Source organism: Primulina eburnea, chromosome 3, assembly GCF_022965805.1.
Source record: "Primulina eburnea isolate SZY01 chromosome 3, ASM2296580v1, whole genome shotgun sequence".
NCBI lineage: Eukaryota > Viridiplantae > Streptophyta > Magnoliopsida > Lamiales > Gesneriaceae > Primulina > Primulina eburnea.
This window is the reverse complement of record NC_133103.1, coordinates 46412703-46438768: the sequence shown is the minus strand read 5'-3', so window position 1 is coordinate 46438768 and position 26066 is coordinate 46412703. Positions and strand designations below refer to the sequence as shown.

The 26066-nt window shown below is 36.0% G+C and overlaps 1 protein-coding gene across 5 annotated transcripts; it reads left to right on the top strand.

Annotated features, from left to right (window-relative positions):
* The first annotated feature begins 470 nt into the window (after positions 1-470).
* On the top strand, positions 471-25092 carry LOC140827669 (uncharacterized). 5 transcript variants are annotated; one of them, XM_073190441.1, is made up of 14 exons: positions 472-984; positions 2013-2291; positions 13865-14044; positions 14636-14771; positions 17500-17822; positions 19258-19387; positions 20213-20341; positions 20428-20472; positions 21242-21321; positions 23395-23491; positions 23578-23667; positions 23821-23874; positions 24581-24646; positions 24733-25092. In XM_073190441.1, the coding sequence occupies exons 1-14, from the start codon at positions 635-637 to the stop codon at positions 24745-24747; spliced, it is 1974 nt and encodes a 657-aa protein (XP_073046542.1). In that variant the 5' UTR covers positions 472-634; the 3' UTR covers positions 24748-25092. The 5 variants fall into 5 exon arrangements, 4 of the variants coding, with proteins under 4 accessions (XP_073046542.1, XP_073046541.1, XP_073046540.1 ...); XM_073190439.1 differs by having other exon boundaries at positions 473-984; positions 24720-25092; XM_073190442.1 differs by having other exon boundaries at positions 847-995; positions 24720-25092.
* The last annotated feature ends 974 nt before the right edge of the window (positions 25093-26066 follow it).

The window sequence follows — 26066 nt, the reverse complement described above, 5'->3', positions numbered from 1 at the left end:
GGTTCGGGCGGTTAAAAAAATTTGATCACCACTAGTTTTGATTGCTATCATAACACAGGCAACTATTACAAATCAACAATCTATTTCTCAATAAATCACACTCAATACAATCAATGAGAATTAAACTCGTGAAATTCACTTTTATATCAATTATAAGATCGAGTGTTTGTCGTTTTACCAAAAATATAATTGACGTAAATAGTACAACTCAAATATTTTGAATTATACAATAACACAACATCAGATTTTGATTGCTGTCAATCAGACAATTATCACACACCCAATACCATGGAGTTATACAATAATTAGAAATAAAAATAATTTTATTTTTTATATTGTGTGAAACATTTTTAATAAATAAAAAAAATATAAAATATATATATATATATATATATATATATATATATATATATATATATATACACACATAAATAATATTTGAAACAAACCCTGTCACTTACACGTGTCAACTTTTATGTGACACATACTTTAACATGTATGGGAGTACCATGGAAAATGGAGATACGTTTGTACGCAAAGGAGTGGCAAGGAGAATAGCAATCTCCAATTTGGCAAGCAATTTATCTTGAGGTGGCGTCGAGTGGGAAGTCGCGAGATTTCCAGGCGTAATCTGATGTTAGTATCCGCTAAGAATCTGCGCTGCATTAGCGCTCTGTCTTCGTCTTCATATTCCACTACTCACCAGTTTCGTGCTGCCCCTTTCTGTGTATCTTGTCGGGCTCCATCAGTTTCGGTGTCTCAAATTACAAATGATGCTGATGGCAATGATGTGTCTACGATTATTGCGGCAGCAGTTGATGATTCCGGCTTTGATGGTGGCGCTGGCGGTGGTGCTTCTGGGATTCATGTCCCGAGGCAGAGTTATATTGCAGTTCCCAAGTCGGAGCTGTTGGATGCCATTATCTCCAACATGTTTCCCTCGCATGAGTCTGAGCAAGCCCACCAATTTCTTTATCTGTCCCAGTAAATTTATAGTAACATCTGTTTCTTCCGTGTCGTTTAATTATTATTTTGGTGTTTAAATTGTTTATAACTTGAGCAGCGGGTGTGTGAAAATGATATAAGCTCTAGGATGTCTCTTTGGATTTGACCGAGTGTTGATATATTTTCTTTGAAAACATGACTGAGTGTTGATATATTATCTTTGAAAACTTTGTTAATTTCTATACCCCAATCTATTGTTGCTATGGCCTATGAGGATAGAGTAATTCATGGAATAACGCACATGTTTGAGAAAAAGCCTCGTTCAAAAAGCATAAAACATTGAAATGCGTAGATGGTTATCTAGTTTTTTCACGTTTGCAGTTTGACTATGAGACCTTTTTCATGACATTTGGTTCTAACAACCGTCTTGATACTATCACACATGTTTACCTACAACTTTCCATTAGTGATACTAAGTTCTTAACAGGTTCAAGCATCATTTGCTTCCTAGTACTTTGCAACTGGCCAATTTTTCTTTGCAGCGGCTCTATTGACTTCTTGCCGACATAACCCATGTATATTGTCTGGCCCTTCATGCCCCTTTCTTGATCTCGCATGTGATCGATACTTCACAAGTAGACCAGGACACTGATTAAGTAAAATCACTTGCATCCATTATATTGCTTCAGAGGGTAGCTAGCTCGGGAGAGCTCACAACGAAGAGTAGTCATTACATCCATTATATTGCTTCAGAGGGTAGCTAGCTCGGGAGAGCTCACAACGAAGAGTAGTCATTATTTGGATCCAAACCTTGACTCAGAAGTTTAAAATAATGACTTTTGGATTCTGTTCTTGCATGATAAACTTTTATTTTTATCGATTATCAATATAAGACCTTTCCTTTTGCTTGTGTTTAAAAGTTATGAAGTCTATTTGTAAAAATGACGTTTTCTTTATCCTTCAATCCATCCGATGGTGTGATATATCGATCCATTTAATAGTATTTATATGATTTCTTCCAGAGAGTCAAATAAGTTAGAAGTTCATATCTGCTTGTGCAATGGCAGATGCTTGGATTCAATTCTTCATGCTGAACATAAAAGCATTTTAGAGGAAATGAGAGCTGACTATGATCTTACTCTTTCCACAAAGGGCAAGCGGCCTGGTCTCAATGATTCTCCTCACAAGGGGGCTCGCACTTATATGAATTCCTCCTTGAAGAGTGGTAGAATAGATAAAGAACCGGAGGAAGAGATTGATTCTGATATTTCCATGTCTTCTAATTTTGCTTTCAACTTAAAGGAGCTTCTAGATTCTTCCTTGAAGAGAAATTCGAAGGGTTCCAGGTATCTTACATTTTGACTAACTGATTTTTATGCTATTGAAAAACATTTTTTTACACCACTGCACAAGATGCACTATTGAAACATTTTTTATCGTGTAATAATCTATGGAAAATGACATGCCAAATTATATATTGAGTAATGTATTTATATGATTTGTTAGGCTGGATGTGCGTCAAACACATTATTAGTTATTGGATAAATAAGGCCATACAATAAATAAACCTTACCTTTTAGTAATTTAGACAAATTCATAAACCTTATTTTATTACATTTAGTGATAACATCTATATTAATTGCAGTTTAGGAAAATCCTTGTAAATGCCGATTCTATTTATCTTTCTTCTAATCTTTTGGATCTCTGTTATAATCTTTACATTTTGAATGTGATACTTAATTTGTATTATTGTATATTTGATTTTTATAATAATGCGAAGACATATTTATCATTGCAGTGCACATTACTTGGAAAGCTGAGTAATGTCTGCTATCATTTTTACAACCCCTTCGTATTTTAGATATTAAATTAAGCTTAATTTGCAATGCTGAGACGGTGCCAGAATTTTAACTCGAGAGAAAAGTCCAGTCAGAAGTACATACATCCTCGTGTACTTTGGTGACATTAACAGAGGCTAAAACAGAGTCATGAACTTTACGATTAATGACATCCGCAGTAACGTTCACCGATCCAGGGTGATACTGAATCTCACAATCAATGTCCTTCAGGAGATCCATCCACCTGCGTTGCCTCATATTTAAATCAGATTGAGAAAAAGATATTTCAGACTCTTATGGTCCGAATAGATAACAAACTTTTCTCCATACAAATAATGTCGCCAAATCTTCAGAGCAAACACAATGGCGGCCAATCAAGATCATGAATAGGGTAAAAAGTTTCATGAGATTTTAATTGACGAGAAGTATAAGCAACCACCTTGCCATGTTGCATCAGAACACAGCCCAAACCTTTACCAGATGCATCGGTACACACTACAAATCCTCCGGTATCCGAGGGAATAGTAAGCACGGGTGATGTGGTCAATCTCGTCTTCAATTCAAGAAAGCTAGCTTTACATTCATCTGATCAAATGAATCTCTGATTCTTCTGTGTCAGTTGGTAATAGGTTTAGCTATTTTTTAAAACCCTTCAATAAAACGACGATAATAACTAGCTAAACCCATGAAGCTACGGATCTCAGGGACATTTGTAGGTCTCGGCCAATTCAATACAGCTTCAACCTTAGCAGGATCAACAGATATTACATGTCTCGAAATGATGTGGCCCAAAAATACTACTTTGTCCATCCAAAATTCACATTTGGACAATTTACCATATAGATGGCCATTGCGAAGATTTTGAAGTACCAGTCTCAGATGTTCAGCATGCTCTTTTTTGGATTTCGAATATATAAGAATATCATCAACAAAGGCGATAACGAATCGGTTAAGAAAATCTCGAAAGACACGATTCATTAGATCCATAAAGACATCATGAGCTTTGGTGAGACCGAAAGGCATCACCAAAAACTCATAGTGGCCATATCTGGTACGGAAAGCAGTTTTAGGCACATCTTCTTCTCGAACTTGTACTTGATGATAATCAGAACGAAGATAAGTCATCAATACGAGTAAGTGATGCTCAGATTCAAAATTCTAAAGAACTTGTATCCACATGACAACTTTCTGGCTTTCAGATTGTTTCTGGTTGTTCGTTACGACTTAATGGTCTGCTGATAGTCCCTAATAATTTTGATTGGAAATCTGCCCTTCTTCGTGAAACATATTGTAGCAAATACAACATTCACCCTGGAGGCCGAAAAATGTATTTGACATTGAGACCTCAATTCTGGTGGAGACGTATAAAGAAGGACATTGCTGAATTTATTTTTTTTTTTGATAGGAAACATTATTTTATTCAAAAGAAATTTTAAAGGTCCAAACAAAAGACGCGGAAGAGTTTTCCGCGAATTAAAAGTGATCAAAACATAAAATTAAATTGTTACAAAACTCCAATCCCTAACAACATCTGAAATAGCTAGATGTCCTAGTTCTTTTAAATTCCTTGTTGACTGTGCGACTCTTAATTTCAGCATTTCCCAAAGTTTGTCCTCCGAGGTAGACGAGTCATTGAAAATTCTGTTGTTCCTCTCTAGCCATATTGTCCAGAACGTGTAATGAACAACCATGTACCAGAAAGTATCCACGCTAGCCCCCTTGCCAAAACCCGGATCTATGGTAAACATATCTTTGGCCCTCCTCGGAGTAATCCAAAGAAATTTCAGCTCTTGCATCACCTTAATCCAAATATTTCTCGAGAAAGAACAATGCAGCAATAAATGATCCTGATCCTCGTCGCTGTTTTGACACAAGCAGCACCACTGTGGCCGTAGAGCACATGATGGCCATCTTCTTTGCACCGAATCAGAGGTCTGTAACTTGCCCAAAGCGACAGTCCACGAGAAAATTTGAATCTTTTGCGGGATAGGAACTTTCCAAATATGAATGTATTGATGGAAAACTGGAAAGTTATGGATCGGAAAGAATGACTCGTAAAAAGAACGAACTGAGAACAGACCCGAAGAATCTCCCAACCACACCTTTCTGTCCTCCGAACCCAACTCGATAGTCACCGAATGAATGACACCCAATAAATTACCAAAATCCCCCAGCTCTCTTTCATTAAGATTTCTTCTAAAACGCACATCCCAACGAAAATGACGACTGTCTCCTAACTCAAAAACCTCAATGAAATGACGAATAGGTTTATTGACGACGGTACAAATCGAAAACAAAGAAGGAAATCGATCTTTGAGACAAAGACTCTCTCCCCCCCAAACGTCCTCCCAAAACCTAATGTAATTACCTCCTCTCAGAACCCACTTACTCAACAGTTGAATTGCCGGGAAGGAACGAGAAATATATTTCCAAGGGCTTCTAGAAGTCGATGTCCTAGCCAAACCCAAATCCCATCCATTAACTTGAAGACCATAAATGCTCGTAATTACGTTCATCCACAACTGCTCCTTACCCTCCCTTCCTCGCCACCACCATTTCCCTAGTAACGCTTTGTTTCTCAATCTGATGTTCCCCAAACCTAGCCCACCCCTATCCTTCGGCCTGCAAACCTGATCCCATCCAACAACGTGACAACTTTTATCCCCGTCCGCTCCATCCCACAAGAAATCCCTCATCAATTTTTCCATTATTTTTGCTACTTTCGCTGGCACTCGAAACAAGGACATGTAATAAGAAGGCATTGCACTTAGCACAGCTTTGATGAGGGTCAACCGACCTCCTCTTGATAAGAATGATTTCTTCCAGCTTGAGAGTTTTTTGGTTCCACAAACTTTCAGTTGCCCACATACTTATTCAATATTATATTACTAGCCCAAAAGGTAATTCAACACTGATAATTTGAGCCTTCATAGGCTTAAAAATTTGACAAATGCTACATGATGCTTAGCCGTGGTCCGTAATTGTCACGCCCGAAACAGAGACGTGTCATCGACTTTGTTTAACAATTTAAAATCGTGTAATAACAAGCCACATAGTACATAAAATAGTCAAAAGTCAGTCTATTATATAAATCATAACATTGTCTTTATAAAACTTGAACGGAATGCGAAGCATAAAACTAATAAAACGAATTAACATGACTGGTCTTATTATGACTTGACATCTTCACCATCCCCAGAAGTGTTCTTGTTCTTCTTCCTCAATTTGTTCTTTGTTCTTATCTGAGAGGAAGAAGTAAGAGGTGAGTATTTGGAGAAATACTCAGTAAATGAGAGCCGATCGTGCATAACACTTATCAAGGGTACATATACAAATATATTATCATTATTTCAATAATAAGCATGCTGAATCCAATACAAACAAAATACGAACATAACACTAAAAATCATCTCGTTTTTCCATGGTCTACCGATCAGTCTACTATATGTTACTCCTCTAAGGGGCGAGACCAAATAAACGGTTATTATATCCCACCGCATCAGGGTCATATCAAATCAAACATCGGAATTTCCTTTGCCACTTCTAATTTGACTCATTATAGTGCATTTCAAATAATTCAAACATGCTTCGAATATCATAGTTAATAGCAAGTAACAAATGGATTTCAAAGATAGCATATCAAATAGAAACGGATATATCATGCCGATCGAATTTTCGAAATCATATGTAATTGAATTTTTATAAAAACTTTAAGCCCACTTAAAAAGAAATACGTGTGCAAACTTGATACAAAAGCCCACTTACCAATAACTTGATGTAAATTGAGAGATTTCTCGTAGAAGCTACTGAAATTCGAACCGCTGATTTCGTTTGAATAGAATCTTGCCACTGGAAGTGCTGATCGCACCGAATCTAATTGTCTAGTGTTTGAATGGATGCTGACAACATGACAAAACTTCGGTACTGGGTTGGGAATTTGCGAGGAACAAAATCTTGCTGCTGAGAAATAACTATTGCGAGAAGTTTTGAGAGATAATTTCGAGTGGTGTGATTTCTGAATGCCATGTGCTCCTCTATTTATAGGTACGGTTGAGGCTTGCTGGTTTTAATTGACATTACTGTCCTTCAATTTGGTTAAATGGTCATAATTCCACCGTTTGCAAAGGTGGTCAAAATTGTTTCAAATTGGTCATTAACTACCAATTAACTCTTAACTTTGACGGTGGAAATTCCTTGGTCTTCACAGTAATAGATTGGTGTTATATGCTGCACGTCTTGTTTGGGATCGCTCATTTATTTTACAGATAAGTGCTACTTGTAGATATTGACTGGTAAGGTGAATTAGAGATGCTTAATAAAGAGTGAAGAAGACATTTGGCTAATGACAGTTAAAATATAGCTCTTTCTTTCAGAATCTTTGTGGCTTTGATAAATGTGAAAATTAAAGACAAGATTTTTCTTACGAAACAAAATACAGGAGTACAACTTTATAGAGGGAGATCATCCTAACATCGAAAAGAAAGTACATAATTTAAGGACCAACTTAATCAACTAGAAATGGACGTTGATTGCTAGAATTGTTGACCGAATGTCTTTTTCATTAATTCTGGGATTTGATTTTAATTTGCAACACAACACGGATGCGAATTAGGACAAATGCGTTACGGCAAACCATTTGAGTCTCATCTTAGGTGCACTAATCATCAGTATGACTAATCATTGACAATCTAACTACTTTAACCGCTAAAATACTATCTCAAGCATCACATTTTCAGCCCCAATTAAATTCATATTATACACATACTCCATTACTTGTTACTTTCTTGTAAGATTTCAGCAGAATTTAAATATCGCTAAATCATCCAAATCATACATACACAATGATATAACCAATATATCTCAATAATAAACCACACGAAAATTGTTCCAAAGCTAGATATTTCAGAAATCCCCAAAGAATTTTAAACTGTAATTCTGACAAAATAAACTTGTCAATGTATTCAGAATTTATTTCACACGATATTTTGGCTGATGAGATGAATTCAAAGCAATACCAATTGAGTACAATATTAATGCCAAAAATTTTTTTTTTATAGGAAACATAACAATATTATTAATAATAAAATTACAATACAAGCAGTGGACTAGTGGTCCACTACGACGAAAATCTAGATCATAATTTCTTAACAATACACAAATGACAAATCTCTTAGAACATCTAATGTAGTCAATCCCTGAAACAGCTTATCCGCTACTATCCAATTCGCTACTGTGAGCTTGATCTTCCCCCAACAATCTTCCGTGTTTTCTTCCATATCTTCAAATATTCTTCGATTTCTCTCCAACCATACTCCCCAGCTAATCCCATGAATCAAGACTTTCCAAAAAAAAATTTCCTCTTTTGCCCAACAAATGGCCAAGATCCGTAATAAACAAATCTTGAGTTGTTTTCGGTACCACCCAAACCAGTCGCATTTCTTCCAAAGCCTTAGCTCACACCGCATGAGTAAACTTGCAATGAATAAACAAATGATCTTGTGTTTCGACATCCTTGCGACACAAAACACACCAGTTGGGACAAAGAGCACAATTAGGAAATCTCTTTTGCATCACCTCGGCTGTTCGTAATTTTGCGAGGACTGCCGTCCAAGAGAAAATCTGAATTTTGGAAGGAATTGGAACTTTCCAAATGATTTTGAAGAATTTGAAATCTCGTGCACCCGTGCTATCCTTAAAGAAAGATTGGAAAAAAGATTTGACCGTGAACTTCCCAGATGATTCCCCATCCCATTATTGGAAATCCTCCACCCCATCAACCAATCTCACCCCCTCCAAAATGCTTAAAAGCGATGATAATTGAGCGATCTCAAAATGCAAATCCCAAGAAAAAGCATGAGATGGATTATCAAAAAAACCAAAGTAAGATATAGGCAAATTACGAACCGAAGATAGCTTAAACAAAGAAGGAAACAAATCACAGAAAGAAGAATCTCCCAACCAAATATCCTCCCAAAACCTGATTTTAGTCCCCCCTCTAACCACGAGACGTGTCAATCGGTGATAAGTAGTGTATGTCGAGGAAATGAATTTCCACGGACATCTAAAAGTAACGTTCTTCGCCAATCCTGCATCCCAACCATTTTCTTGTAACCCATACTTACTCTTTATTATTCTTTTCCACAACACTTCATTTCCAACGTTGAACCTTCACCACCATTTTCCCAATAACGCTTTATTTCTCAAACATATGTTTCCGAGACCTAACCCGCCTTTTTCCTTCGGTTTACACACTTTTTCCCAACTAACCATATGACTATTTGATTCTCCATCATTCCCATCCCAAAGGAAGTCTCTCATTACTTTCTCCATCGTCTCCGCCACTCCTTTCGGTACCTTAAATAAAGACAAGAAATATATAGGCACAGCAGTCAAAACCGAAGCTATCAATGATACTCTACCCCGTTTTGACAAGAAAGCCTTTGTTTAGTTACCGGATAATCTTATTGAAATGAAGAAAATGAATGTGTAAGGTTACGAACATTAATTTAAATTTCTAGAAGTAGGATGTTTGGGCCACTTGGTACGACGAGTAGCCAGTTGAAAAAGCCTTTTGCACACAGCATGTGCGGTGCACTTGAACGCCTGCATCCCCTTGCATGCACACTCGGCTGCTCACAAACTAAGTCTTAAATCTGCCGTACAATGTGCTGCTTGGCTGGCCTTGCTGGTGCCAACAGCTGAGTGAACGCATTTCCCAAATTTTGGTTTTAACTTTCTATGATTTTCATCCCAGTGATGATGGTATCTAGATATTACAATATGTCCTATGCAGTAGATACACAACAAATCCTACAATTTTTTTTATAAGAACAATATTATATTGATTAATCAAATTAGTTACAAAAAGTGAACCAAAGTTCCACATAAGGCATAGTAAATCCATAGTTAAAATAGATTAACATAATATTAGACTCCGATTCCTATACAAATCTGAGACCGAGGACGATTTGAACTCTACAGTCCCGAGCTCCAATATGAAACCCTGAATTTAATCTTGTCTGAGCACTCCTCAATTGAATCTTCTTAATCTTCAAAGATCCTCCTAGTTCTCTCCATCCACATGAATCAGCTCAAACAATAAACCATCAAATTCTAAAAAATTCCGCCCCTCCTTCCCAAAGTCCGAGATCCACCTCAAATAAATCCCAAGTTGATATTGGAGAACCCAAATCAAGCCTAACTCCGCCAAAGCTTTAAACTGTGGGAAAATAATTCAGGAATAATTTCTTCCTTCAATTCATGAATAGGTCAGTACAAGGTTACATAAATAGGGATTTACAGAATATACTAAAATCACAAGAAAAAAGAAACTAACTAACTAATCTCTAAAAATCTGCATATTGACAACTAACCAAATCCCTTAATTAAGGGAATTGGTTTTACCCTAATTTACATCCCACTTCGACACTCCCCCTCAAGCTGAGGAATAGATGTCTTTCATTCCCAGCTTGGATATGAGCCCATGAAAGTTTGGACTGCTTAGTCCCTTAGTCAGAACATCAGCCAACTGGCACCTGGTTGGAACATAGGACATACACACTAGTTTTCTCTCCAATTTCTCTTTGATAAAGTGTCTGTCAATCTCAATATGCTTTGTCCTATCGTGTTGTATAGGATTATGTGCAATGTTGATTGCGGACTTGTTGTCGCTGTAGAGTTTCATGGGACCTTCTACCTTGACCCGTAGATCATCCAAAATAATCTTTAGCCATAGTAGTTCGCATAGCCCTTGAGCAATCGCCCTGAATTCTGCTTCGGCTGAGGACCTGGCCACCACATTCTGCTTCTTGCTCCTCCATGTTACTAGGTTGCCACCTAGAAACGTACAATACCCCGAAGTAGACCTTCTATCTACGAGGGATCCTGCATAGTCAGCGTCGGTGTAGGCTTCTACAGTAAGCCTCTCGTTCCTTTTGAACAGAATCCCTTTCCCTGGGTTCCCTTTCAAATAATGAAGTACCCTATTTGCAGCTTGAAGATGTGACTCTCTTGGATCATGCATGAATTGGCTAATCACACTGACTGAGTAGGCTATATCTGGCCGAGTGTGAGCTAGGTATATGAGCCTACCAACTAACCTCTGGTACATCCTCTTATCGACTGCTGGTTCCTCTTTATCTTCTCCCAATTTGTGATTCGGATCCATTGGAGTAGAGGCCGGTTTACACCCAGCCTTTCCTGTCTCGGTAAGTAGGTCTGTAATGTATTTTTGTTGAGAGATGAAAATCCCGTGTATAGAGTAAGCCACCTCAATGCCGAGAAAGTACTTCAACTTGCCCAGTTCTTTTATCTCAAACTCCTTTCCCAATCTTCTCTTCAATTCGAGCTTTTCTTCTTCATCATTCCCGGTTACTATGATGTCGTCGACATAGACTAGAAGAGCCGTTACTCCCCCTGCAGAGGAGTGTTTAATGAAGATGGTGTGATCACCTTGGCTTTGTTTGTATCCAGACTTCTTCATAAAGTTCGCAAACCTCCCGAACCATGCCCTTGGAGATTGTTTTAACCCATAAAGAGCCTTCTTTAATTTGCACACCTTATTGCTTGGTTCTCCATCAAAACCCGGTGGGATGTGCATGTAGATTTCTTCATCTAAGTCACCATGGAGGAAAGCATTCTTAACATCATACTGCAGAAGTTGCCAGCTATAGTGAGCAGCTAATGACAAAAGAATTCTCACAGTGTTCATTTTGGCAACTGGGGCAAAAGTTTCCAGATAATCAACTCCATATGTCTGAGTATACCCTTTGGCTACCAACCTTGCCTTGTATCTCTCAAGGGATCCATCAGCCTTGTATTTCAGTGAAAAAATCCATTTACAGTCAACAATGTTCTTTCCCTCTGGTTTATTCACAACCTCCCAGGTTTTATTCTTTTCCAATGCCTTCATTTCTTCACCCATAGCATCTCTCCATTCCCTTTTTGACAATGCCTCAGAGACAGTAGTAGGGATTGCAATGGTGTTTAAACTGACAAGAATTTTTTGTGGGCTGGCGATAGGTTTTTAAGGGAAACATAGTGAGATAATGGGTATAGTGGTCGTTTAGTCCATTCCCAGGTATCTTTTCTGATGGCAATAAGAAGGTCTAGGTCATTTGTTGGGCCAATGGTTGGTGTTTCAATCTGTTGAATACGAGGAGGGTGTTCGGGACTTACCGTGGTCTCATTTCCGGAGTCTGGATTGGAAGCTTGGACTTGAGTCTGTTCCGGGGCAGTCTTCCTCTTTGAGTACACCTGAGAGAACCTAGGAAACTTGTGGGAAGATGACACATTTGTGGGGTTAGAAGGCTCGGACTCAGTAGGAGTAGGATAAGGCTCGGTTGGTAGAGGAGGGAGATCAAGAGTGTGGATCGGTTCAAAGGATTCCCAAGGACTATCTTCTAGTGGACTCTCCTCCTGAAGAGAGGACTTGGAAAAGAATGGTTTATTTTCACTGAAGGTAACATCTATAGAGATGTACGATTTTCTAGAAGAAGGATTATAGCACTTATACCCCTTTTGAGTGGTTGAGTAACCGAGGAACATACATTTGATGGCTCGGGGATCCGACTTATCTCTTTGGGTGTTATGGACATGAACAAAGGCAGTGCACCCAAATACCCTAGGGGTGAGGCCGTTTGAGGTTCTAAAGTGAGGATAGAAGCTGTTAAGGCACTCCACTGGACTCTTGTTGTCGAGTATCCGTGAAGGAAGTCTATTAATCATGTGTATGGCTGTAAGGACAACTTCCCCCCAATAGGTTTTAGGAACGTTTCCATGAAGAAGTAGGGCTCGGGTAGTGTTTAACAAGTCTCCATTTTTTCTTTCAGCCACCCCATTTTGTTGAGGTGTTTGAACACACGATGAGTCATGGATAATGCCATGTGACAGGAAATAGGGTGATAGGATTTGGTTGAAGTAATCTGTGGCATTGTCTGTCCTAAACCCTTTTATTTTTACTCCAAATTGATTTTGAATCATCGCATGGAAATTTGGTATAATAGTGCTAACTTCAGATTTATGTTTAAGGAGAAATATCCATGTGACACGAGTGCAATCATCAATCAAAGAGACAAACCAACGGGCCCCAGAAACTAGCCTTTTTCGCAGATTGGTTGTTACATGCACAATGTTGAAATTACTTCCCAGAAAACTAATGTAAAACTCAAGAACTTGTGAGTTATAGTGCTTTGAAGATTAGAGATTTATATTAAGCTTGAGAGGATTTTCTATTTAGTTGTTGTAATGCTTCAAACGTGCTCTTTTGATTCCATTGGTCATTTTATATCTGGGATGTGAGCCTATAACCTACTTTTGGATTATCCACTAATTTCAGCTGCATGAAGTCTGTTTGGTCCGTTCTAGCATATCTAAAAGTGGCAACTAAACTTCCAACAGTCTTTCCACATCAAATGCAAAACTAGCCTACTGCAAAAAATTCTGTGGGGTATCATCAGCTTGCCATTGCTATCTCTTCCTCATCCTTTACACCATGAATAGTTGTACCTAAGTGGCAGGATACAACTAAAGGAAAATCTATTCTTTTAGCATACAAAATATCCTTTTGAGTTTGTCATCATCGCAAAACCTATTAAATAAATCTTCTAACTTGTATATTTATATTTTTAATTAAAAGAAGCTACTTAAGGATTTTAAGCATCCAACCTGGCTGAAGAAACTTGTGATTAGCACACCGGCTGGAAGATGTGGTGTTCGTGACCGTTCTGGATTTGTATCATGGCGGATCATTATTTTCTGTTATACAATTCTGTTACTTCATTTAGACTTTTCATGTTATGAACATAAACAAAAAGCAAATTAATGGACTTAGAAAACCACTGTTATCAAGTTGAGATGCCCATCTTTATATTAATATATGCCTATTTTCTGCAGTTGTCTACCTGCAAAATTTCTCCATTGTCATCTCTGAGATTTGACCATCTATGGTTCACTTCTCTTGTTTGATATGCTAATGTTGCTATTCATTGTGACTTTCATTTAAACAACTCTTATTGTTTGATCATCTTCAGTTCACTTGTTTGTGTCTCTTAGATTTGACACACAGTTGAAGTTTTATGTAGTGATGTGATCCCAGTTCGTTTTCAACAAGCTTTCATGAAACTGCTCTACAATGCCGAGTTTGAAGAATTATCACCTCGGGATTTGATGTTGTCATCTGCACTAAATACAAATTATCTTTTAACATTGCCAATTTATGTTGACTGGAAAAAAGCATCAAAGTCCAATTGCATTATATTCAGGTACTTTATTACTTTAGTTGGTCCATTCCCCAATTTCGAACTGAACGAGTGTTCAAGAATTTAGCATGAACTTTTGTTATGCAAGATCTTAATTGGCCTTTGAAACCTATTATTCATTAGCTGTCATTTTGTTGGCGTCTTTATTCCGATAACAAGTTCTTTCTATTCCTATAAACTTATATTTATATTATGTTACTGACAGCAAAATATCTTTCTTGCTTAAAATATATCCAGAGGCACAGTTTTTTTGTTTCCCGCTCACGTGGACCGAAGCGATAGTAGTTTGCATCTTTTGAATGATATTTCCTTCGAAAATATAGAAACATTTTATAGTTCCTATATTTTTAATGTGATTCCAGATGAAGCTTTGACTAATTTATGGGGGCAGAAACTTCCAATTGTACTTCACAAAACAGGATTTATGAAATATAAAGTCGTAAAGTTGTTAAAAAATTGTAAATTTTATTTACCTTTTTCATCTATTTGTTTCTATATTTCATTAATCATTTTTTTCTCTCCAATACATCTTCTATAGTTCTTGCTTGATGCAACAACAGCATGTCATCACTTTTCCCAAATTTTTATTTATAGGCGGGGTTATGCGACCGAAATACAGAAGGGCTTGCTTATTGCTGAAAAATTTGAATACTTACAGTCAAAGTTATTACAGAATTTCTTTTTCCTCATCGCCAAACCTTTAGGGAGATTTGGTATCTGGTTAAATGAGGTAACTAGCCTATCTGTTGTTGTTTCCTTTAATCTGATATACATATTTTTTGAATGGTTTAATCTGATCTTTTTATCGGTCTTTATAGGGAGAATAGTTTTTGTCTTGAGACCACTTCAACCTTTTTATGATGCTTTAAGAAGGAATTCATAAGCTAGCATTATAATATGAGTTTTGAATAGTACGAGTTCAGAGAAGGAGATGATGGTAGATAATATTTCCTTTATGTTTGATCCTGCTATTGATCCTGAGTACAATAGCCTTCAACTTTCATTCTCACATTCTTGGTCCTGAATCTTAGTAAAGACAAAGGAAGAGTCACAGTGAATCTTATTTTCTGATTCTTTATTGCTTTTAGAATTATTTTTCCTTCCCCCGCTGCCTACTCACTGACAAGAGACATTAATTTGGGATGTCATTTTTTGGCAAAGTTACATCTATCTTCCCAAGTGTACATTCAAATTAAGCATATTTACTAAACACCCATTTATCCTATCAACTATTCTCTAATTTAATTTTATGCCTTCACAAATATTGCAAAGAACATAATTTAATCACCTCCTCCAAATTCTTGTTATTGTCCCACATTGCAAGTCATGGGATTCATTAACATTATAACTTTGACTTCGTTGATATCAATAACCTTTGGTGCAGAGAAGTGTTCTAAGAAACGCGAAAAAGCGCGGAGCATGAGGAAAAAACATTGCTTCGGGCAAAAGCTTGAAAAAAGCGGTGGTTGATCATATTAAGAGCGTAAAAAGCTCGAAAAAGCTTGAAAAATTGATTTTTTTTAGATAAAAGAGGAAAGGATCCGATCTTGATCTTCAAACTCGAAAGCAGCAGGCAAAAGCCACAACTTGTTTTGTTCCAGGCGAGTGTGCTCTTTTATAAATTCGAAAATTTTATTTTAAATAAAAAACATTTAATAACTTAGGAGCGACAGAGGTTTCTCAAAGAAAATATACCTTTAACTTGTTAGGAGAAATAGGAATGTTGGGGTACAAATCGAGTGAGACAACAATTGAGTTGAGGATTGAATGAAAAATGTTTGAAGTGAAACTAGAGGATGCAAGAAGATATCAACTTCTCGTCGGGAAACTTATCTATCTCTCTCGTACTCATCCTGACATTGTTTTTGCAGTGAGCCTAGTGAGTCAATACATGGACTCTCTTGTCAAGGTCATCTTGATGCATTCTACTGAATCCTGAGATATTTGAAACAAATACCTTGGACAGTTTTTTTTTTTTTTTGCAAAGAATGATGATCGATGGATGAGTACATTTACAGATGCATATTGGGCTGGTTTGATTTCAGGTAGGAAGTCGATATCTGGATACTGAACAGTGATATGGGGAAATCTAGTGGCCTGGCATTGGAATAAACAATCTGTTGTTACAAGAAACAGTGCAGAAGCCAAATATATGCTCATGGCGCATGGAGTTTGTGAGCTTATTTGGATTAGGAGAGTATTTAATGAATTGAAGATAGAATGCTAAGATCCTATGCAGCTCTATTGTGACAACAAGTCAACTATCAATATTGCTCACAACCCTGTTCAACATGATAGGACAAAGCATGTTGAAGTAGATGAACATTTTATCAAAGAGAAGCTAGATAAATGGATTATCAGTATAAATTTGTACCCACATCCAATCCACTTGGTGATCCACTCACAAAGGGATTGTGAGAACAAAGTCATGAATTTCTTGTTGGCAAGCTCGGACTCATCAATATCTATTGCCAAGCTTGAGGGGGAGGCTAGATAAAAAAGGGTAATTTTAGGACTTTGTCAAATAATTAGAAATATTATTTGTGATCTGATAGGATAATTTAAATATTTTAAATTAGGTAGGATGATATCTTTTTTGATTTTATGGAATTTTGTTATACCTCTTGTACCCTATAAAAGATGTACTGAGCTCATGAATTAAATATAGAGTTAAATGTTCTCATATTTACACTTTTAAACATGATAATTTCAATGCTGAATGCTTCTCTTGAGGGATTCATTTGAAATGAGCTGTAGGTTATGTTGTTCTTGAGCTATAATAAGTAAATGACATTTTTGGCAAAACATCACAGTAAGAAGTGTGTTCGATGTTATATAAATTTTTTGCTAATTTCCTAATAATTGTTGGTACCATTATTTCCTCACTGGAAATATCAAATATTAACCGAAACATATGAAAAAGAGAATTTGAGAATTCGCGGGGATTATCAATTATTAAACAAAATAAATGGACTAGAGGATCGTACATAAGATTAATGGTTGTATCCTTTCATTGGATATGTAGATTCATAGCAGATGAAGGAAATGAATGACACAATCCTTATAGAGCTGAGCGTTAGTCCTCAGAGACCAAAGCTATTGCTCTTTACAAGAGAATGTCCTCCACTTGCCCCTAGAAAAATCTAGACTATTAAAGCAAGAAAACTAACATAAAACTATTTGTTTCCAAAATTTCCACCAATTTTTAGCTACATTTGTATTTGAAAGCACTTTCTCAGAATATTATTCCCCGATTTTCGTTGGAAAACTATCTTCATCATTTTTTGTCTGCATTCATAGTACTTCCTTTCTATGTTTAAATTTACACAAGGTTCATGAGACATTTTCCGACAACCTAGAGTAGAGTGATTGGTTATATGAATCTTCTGTTTTGTATTGTTTCATTGAGTTTTTAAAATATGCTTGATGTTTCGACATTTAATTTTTCATCGGCACAGGTTTTTGAAAGAATAAGCCTGAAAAAAGACATAGGTCCGACAGATCAAATTTTAATTTGGCTTAAAGAATTTTCCCTTTCCCTGCAACCAAATTCAAGCGATCAAGTATGTGATGACCATGAAGGAGTTAACAGCATATCGAATAATCTTCCAATCTGGGAGGCAGCACAGAAGGCAGTATCTCGTTATGAAGCGGTTCTTTCGGCAGTTGGGCCTCGTGAGAGGCTCTTGAGGAAATTTTTTATTTTATTGGGCTTAGTGCCATCAAAACCTATGCAAGCATTTGACCTTGATTCCAAGCGTACTTGTGAATCTCATCTCAGGTTTGACTTTATTGACTTTTATTTGATTAAACTTCTAACATGTCTAATTGCATGTTAATTAATAATTTAAAATTTACCAAGTTATTAATATGTTTATTGGGGTTGGCAGCTCTGGGATACCTATAGTTAGATTTTTATTTTACATTGCTGGAGTGACATAATCAAAGAGAAAATTCTGAAAGGGTTTTCATTAGTTCTTTTGATATCTTCTCATTAACATTTCCCATGGTTATTTCTGCATTCTGGTTATTTACCAGGAGACTTCCCTATCGTAAAGATTATGGGATTCATAATGTTCTTTGGTTGCTTAAGATTCTCTGTTGGGATGTGTTCTAACTCCAATTCTGTTGCAGACGTATTTTAGTTTAATTAAATACCTATGTGATTACCTTATTAAATAAGCCATTCTAAAGCAGGTTCAGAAGGCATCAAAATTTTTGGCGTCCATAATAAGTTCTTGCGCTGTAATTTCAATAACACAGAAGAAAAATCCATGCTTCCTTCATAATAGATAGTGTAAGTCTCAATTGAATCCTCATGGAGTGTTTCTCAATTTCCTCTCCTTTCTTTGTTCTGATTTTTTTTCTTTAAATAGTCAATGAAGCAACACTTCCATATGAAGTACAACTTTAAAGTTAAAAAATTTATAGACTGGTTTTGCATCCTTACTTCGCTTTGAATTGAAATGATTCATTATATGAGCGTGACATTTTAGTATGGACTGACTGACACAATGTTGTTCTCTTGCTCATGCAGTTGACAGAAATAATTGCTAGACAATTCTCCATATTTTCAGTATAGAAATTTTGCTAGTCTCATCCCAAACTTTTTACTGTTTCTAACTGTAGAACTGTGTGCTGGTCTTATTTGTATTATCCAACAGATTCATACATCCGCCATACTTTACGAGCTTCTTCTTGGAAAATTTCTCTTATCTTCGAGATAGCATTTCATAAAGATCAAACCTTTCTACTTTAATAGCAGTCCAAGAAGATGAATTTGTTGGATCAAATTTCCTTCCACCTTCCAAAAATTGGTCAGAAACAACCATTGAACCCGTACCTCTAACCAAATAACGTGGTCTGCGGTGAGACAGCCTTCTTCACATGACCTACTTTAAAACCTTTAAGATGTTGAAAATAAATAGGAGTTCACCGTCAACTTGTAACTTGTGTGCGAAGATTGTGGTTGGTAAGATGACTTTTGGATTTGGTGTTAGTTTCTATGACATCTTAATGTCTGTGTGGCATCCATAAATTATGCAATGTTTTTGACTATTAGTTTGAGGCATAACATAGTCAATTGTAATGTCATGTTCCTATCCGCATCTGCATGTAAGGTACTATGAGAAATTAACGAAGCCGATTGTTTTCTCAATTTGGACTGCATGTGGTTTTTTGAATAATTAACCATGATGAAATTTGCATTTATACAGTGACAGTTTTTTGCCAAGGATTACACTGAGTGACATTTGGAAACCTGCAACACTTAAAAATTGTGGAAATGACATTTGGAAGATGTTAAGAACTTCTGCTTATATCCTTATCTCAGAGTCTATCCTCCAGGTATTTCATTCATGAATGTACCATCCTCTTGTCTTTATGATGACGTTTCGTTATATTTTCTTAGCATAAACATGTCATCTTTATATTTTTTGACGTCTTTTTTGTGTACTTAAAATATCAGTTTCAAATTCATAGCTCTTTAGATATGTGATTTATTAATTCAAAAACTGACACCAGAACTTACATTCGCATTCAGTATCATATTTGCAGTTCTGTATGACTAGCATATGATTGACTAGTTTCGATAATATTTTCTTAGCATAAACATGTCATCTTTTTATTTTTGGCGCCTTTCTATTTTTTTATGTTTGTACTTAAAAAATCAGTTCATATCATAGTTCTTTAGATATGTGATTTATTAATTCAAAAACTGACACCAGAACTTACATTCACATTCAGTATCATATTTACAGTTCGGTACGACTAGCATATAATTAATTAACTAGGATCTATTTGGAAGCAACATATAGGTGTGACAGTTTCAAATTGCACAATTTTTGTGAATCTAGTTGAAAAGTGAACTCGGTTAAATTTAATCATATATCACGGGCCTGGGAAGATGTGACAACAACTCTTCACATATCATCAAACAGACTATGATTGATTTGGTACAACTATATTTAATGTGTTGCACAAAGCCATGTGTGGATATACATCTGTCAGTCACCAATAAATATTTGGTAAACCTATTGCTATCTATATTTCAAGGAGTTGATGTTGGGAAGAAGTTTGTGCTTATTGAATGACACTGATGCTTCACGTTGGCATTCTTTTTCTTTTATATAACTATCAGTTGTGTTTTAAAATTTAAATGTCTTCATCCAGGAGCCTGCATTTCAACAAATAATCTTACTCTATATGGAAGAAATTGTAGACAGAGAAAGAGTAAATCAAGCTGAGGTCCCTTCATTACAGATGAAAATCTACGAGGAAATTCCTATTCCAGATTTGCAGGTAAATGCTTTAGCACTGAAATGCTATAGCATACTGCTATCCTAATAATTTATGTGAGCATAAATGATATTTTCTTACTTTTGTAGGTTGTTTTTCCTTACAAAAAGCTGTCTTTCCGTATCCTTGACTCGGTATGCTGAGTATGAATTAGTCTTTTCACTCAGATGTAATGTTTTCATTCCTCACAACAAATTAAGAGCATGAAATACAATTTTTGTTCTGCAATTTGGTCATGAAACTTATCGTGATGGTGTTTTGTCCTTGAGTCATGCTGCTACATTGTGTGCACATTTATGTTGCTGGTCCTTTTGGATAGGGCTATTATTTATTATGCTTGTTGTGCTGTTATTACTCCTTGGTCCTTGCTAACATGTTACTTTTCAACTCATAGAAAATAAATAAACTTCAAAGGTGAAAAAGTTTGTGAAAACAAGTACAGATAATGATTGGGAGATCTGGAGATTATTCAATCATAAAACATCATTCGTTGATGTTTTCATTTGAAGAATTTGAGAGTATCTTTCTTATGAAACGATGCAAGGAAGTTTTGGAGGTTCATGATATTTGGGATCATTATCCTGTTTTGACTTTACAGAATTATGACTTTCTAGAGCCATCGAAATGGAAAAGATTGTGATGATCTGATGATTGTAAAAGTGTTTTATGATTGTAAAAGTGTATTTTTATAGAGAATAACTAGTAGAACATATCAAGAATTTCTTCTCAGAGACAGCTTGTGGATGACATTACTTTATTATTTGCGGGATAAATTAAGCTAGCCAAGTTTCCGATCATGGTGACTTTGTGGTTTTCTGTCTTGGAACTGTATTTCTGATTTTCATTATATTGTCGTGTATTTGGAGATGTTTATACATTATAATAAGATAATGTCATTTCCAGGTGCGTCTGGATGCTGCGACAATATTGGGACTTTTGGCATACTTCTTAAGTTACAAATTTGAGGACATTTTATCTTCCCCGTGGGTAACTGATTCTTTTACGATTGCTACTGTAGTTTTGCTTCATGCTTTGTTTTGAAGTTGAGTTCATGGCGTTCTGTACATGTATATTTTTTGGTTGCCGGTCTCTCACTTGTGCAATTTAGAAGTGCAACACTCATATAGTCATCTTGAACATAATATGCTGGTGATATGTCTCAAACAATTAGCTCTAAACTTTCGGCTTCAAGACTCTTTTTGCGAAGATCTTTCCACACCGTTGGATGAATCTGAGGTTGAGCCTTGATTGCTCCAACTAGCTTACAAAATACTTGGACAAAATATGCTGATGATAAATCTCAACTGCTTAGAAAAAATTCAAATCCAATGACAACCTGAATTCCTAGTAAAGTCTATCTCATGTTGGTCATCTTAGATGAGGTTTCAGGAACATGGAGTTGGTGGCGAGACCTGGTTGGGGGGACCTTTTCAAGTGAAGACTTGAGTTTGTAATGATTTTGGTTGCTAAAAAGTTGAGGGAGCTGAGAATACATATTCAAGATCATGAGGGAGAGTGGGAGACCTCATATTGTAGTGATTTGTTGTTGAAAATCCATCAATCAACGTTTTTTCCTATCTGGTTGCAGTCTTGGAGATATTATAGGATATTTTCCTTTGTATTTTTAGGTAGTAAATATTGCAAATAGGGGAATAGAAATCTGACAAACATTTAACCTTAATTTGTTACCTTTTATATTGTAATTGCGCTCACTATAAGAGGCCCTTGGAACTCATTCACAAAAAGAAGAGTATTTTTTCTCCTTATATATTTCCCAAAAGTCAATATGAAATTTTGGGAATTGGCATTAGAGAGGAAGATAGGTTGTAGGCTGCTTTTTGCTTAGCAGCATGTTTGCAGTGTAAGTGGATACAGCTTCAGCACACTGCCTGTTTGTTGATGTTACCTGCTCTTATTTATTTGAGCTTTTTCTTCATACATTACAAGTCCTTTCTGTGCGAAACTTTGAGTTAAAGATTCCTGGCTTTCTTCTTCACAAACTTTAGCTGTTTCGGCAGTAGTCACTAATCCCTCGAAGGATTGAAACAGCGGTATCAATGCTGTCCTTTTAAATTTCATAAAGTGAAGTGGGTCTGTTATGTAGAAACTCTCTTCAGATGCTTCACATGCAAAATGCATAGGTGGGCCTGAACCTGTGATATGATTTTTGGACATGAAAATGAAAGGAGCCTTTCTATTGTAGATGAGAATTACAACAGCTGCATGCAAAAAGTGTGGAGGCAGTAGAAACATTGTAGTTACATACTGAAACGGAGCCATCCCCTCCACCCGCAGGACCATCCACACCCCAAACAGCTAGGTGGTGGGGATCTCCTAGAATCTCACGATAAGCATGTTATCTGAGATTGTTCTTTCTGAGGACAAGTTACCATCTGTCTATTATTGCGATCGAGACATTCACTTGAGAGGCTACAGTAACACAAAGTTGAGGCTGGAAAAAAGTTGTTGAGATTAAAATTTTAATGAACAAGAATAATTTATAAGAGATTTGTAGGACCGAACCATTATCGTTTTACCAAAGCTATAGTTGGTAGTATATGTGCAACTTAAATCTTTTAAATCGTACAGTAGCACAAACGTCATGTTTCGATTGTTCACCCTGCAAGGACATTCATTGCACCGCAATACCACTTAGTTTGGGTGAGGAAGGCGCTGTAATTGTTTGAAATTATTTGTTTTCCTCTTGCTCTTACTGCCAGTAGTTTTCCATTCTTTACCATTGTGTACGTCATCAAACTTTTCCATTCTTTATTGTTGCATACGGCGTCGAACTCTTACAATGGTTATCACAACCATAATGGAACACTTGGTACATTCTTTTGAATGTAATTTTTCCTCTATTACCTGATTCTGGCTCATAGATAGTGGATTTTCTGTGCTTTTTTTCCCATTTTTTCATTTGATAGTTATGCTTGTTTCTCATTGGATTGAAATCAATAGTTCCTGTCAATCCCTCGTTATTTACAATAGTAGCTCTGATTGTTATTCTGATGTTTAAAGATTGGAAGTTGTTTGTATTTACGTGGTTTCTGCAGATCCGCGCTACTGTTAGATGTAATTGCAGCCAGCGCCCTCGTAATATATGTGACTCGTGTACTTTTGGGCTATAAACAAACAAGAGATAGATATCATGTAAGATGGATGCATTTTTCGTGGGTGTTGTTTTTCATAAGAAATTGATTCTTTGCTGAAGACACCTGTTTAATGCTTTATTTCAGCTTCTGGTCAACAGGACACTCTACGAGAAAACAGCTGCCAGTGGTTTTGGTTGCATTCATTTTCTTCTTGATGCTTCTGAACAGCAGCAGGTAAGAAATCTTGATTGTAATCTAATAATCGTATGTGTTGATTACTTGTCTTCTTGTACTTCAACACTCTATGACAGTTGTCTTTCCAGAAGTTTAGGCCAAAAAAATAAATAAGAGGGCTTCTCATTCTTTTTCCTTTTTGGCACGATGCAGTACAAAGAAGCAATTTTGGTATATGCGATCCTGTTGAAGATGGAGGGAGGCCAGGTTGGGTTTATATTCATTATTTTCTGTCTCTGGTAATTTGGTTCTTCGGTCTTTTACTGAGGAAGTATCTTGGTAGGCCACAGCTTGAAGATTGATTGTGTATGCTGAAATTTTATTAGAAGCGGAACAATTTTTAATTGCATGGTAAAAAGTTTACAGGTTTTTCACGCAAGATCTTTCTTTATTCACCGTTCTTTATTACGTGGAGTTCCTTTTGTGTCTGATAAAATTTTGGTCATGTTAGTCTACGACTTTTATAATTTTAGTTAGCATTGAAGAAATCATGAAGTCATAGGACTGCGAAAACATTCAACTAACATGGATTATAAATTTATGTTAAACGTTCTAAAATTTTTCTTACTAAGCTTCTGGATAAATGCTATTTCACTGCGGCCGAAGGTTTGCTGTTTCTCACTTAAAGTCCTATACGAATTGGGCCAGTTTGGTGGTTTGGCCCAGCACGCAAATAGATGAATAGTTTTGTATTTTCAATCACCCAATGTTTTATACTTTGTTTCTCTCTATCTTCTTCTTGAGGCATGAGGTTCCTTGAACTACCTCAGTATGTATAATTAAATATAATCGATAAATATGTGATATCGTGTGTTATTAACATACTCAAAGTGGAAAATAACTTCTGGTGGACAGAGTGTAAGTTCCTCCTATTTTTGAGTGCCTAAATCTTCAAGAACGGGTTTGATTGCAGGTGACTGGCATGAGAGCTGTAGGAGATGAATGTGAAAGATTTATTTACAATGTTTTCCGTGAAAAGGTAATCTAAAGGGGGATAGGTTTATCATATGCCTTTTGTTTTTCCTCTAGAAAACGATATACTATTTATGCAGGTTGAAATGCCAGTCGAAAAATCGATAGACACATTGGTGAGGCTGGGGCTTGTTACACGGGAGACTGTCGATGGGCAAATAAGAGTGCAGGCTGTTCCCTGTAGCAGAGCACATGCAATTCTTCAGAAACGTTGGAGTAGTTTAATTGGCTGTGGTGATTGATTACTGATGCATAATATTCAAGCTTTAGATATAGACAGACAGTTTCTATCTTAGTTTATCCATTATGATTATTGTAAATAAGTCAATTCACTGAAGATCGGGTATCTGTAGAATAAACAAGTTGTAGAGGTAGGCATATTTTTGCCAACTTTTGCTAGTGTGTGATTTCTCTATAATATTGAAGTAAATTATTTATGTTTTTCGATGTTCACTTGCATGTTTTTTGGGGCCTGGATCCCTCGATTTTTGAAACTAAATGAGCTCCAAACTATTTGGGAGTTGAGTCAAACTATTGTTTTGCTGAGAAGACACTGACCCAAAACTTTGATCAAGGGAATCGAGTCTTTTGCCAGAAAATATTAAGGTGTCGTATTGGAATAGGCCCCCTTTGCTGCAGCAGGCCTCCATTGACGATATTTGGTTCTTTTATTTCCAGAAAGTGGTTCGTGAGGTATTAACAAATGGACAGATCAGGCGACGAGAAAATGTGAGGATCCTTAATATGTTTAATTATCGCACAATTATATTATCCATATTATATTATTAAATTTAAGACACTTAGAATAATTAATATTTAGTGTCATTGTCTGTTTTCATAATTATATATATTAATAAAGTGTTGAAACTTTAATGTAAGTTAATATGTAGCTTAGCGGATAGTCTTTATTTTTTAATTATCAAGTTGTTGGTTTAATTCTTACTTGGTGTTTTTTTTCTTTTTCTTTATTTATTTATTTTTTAATTAATATATCAAAATTGCAGTGTGGTCTTTTACTGTTTTTTATAATTATATCTTGATCTTCATTTAAATATAAACTAAATAAATTATAAAAAATGTGGTATATGCATGCAACGCGTGTATCGGTACACTAAAATTAATTATACATCCAAGACTTAATAAAATGATTTCGACGCATGGCCTCAAATTTTAAGCATGACATCGTCGTATGAGGGACATGGCACATATCATACTCATAATAAATAACTCATAGTTAAAATCAAAGTTCTAAAAATGCAAAGTGTGATAAAACATCAAGATTTACAAGATTAATTGTGAAAAATGTTTTATTTTTATATTTTTAATTTTCAAGTAATTAATAGATTAAATAATACATAAACATACAAATTTTAATAATAAATGCATATATTTTCAAGTTATCAAACACACAAGTCTTAAAATCATAA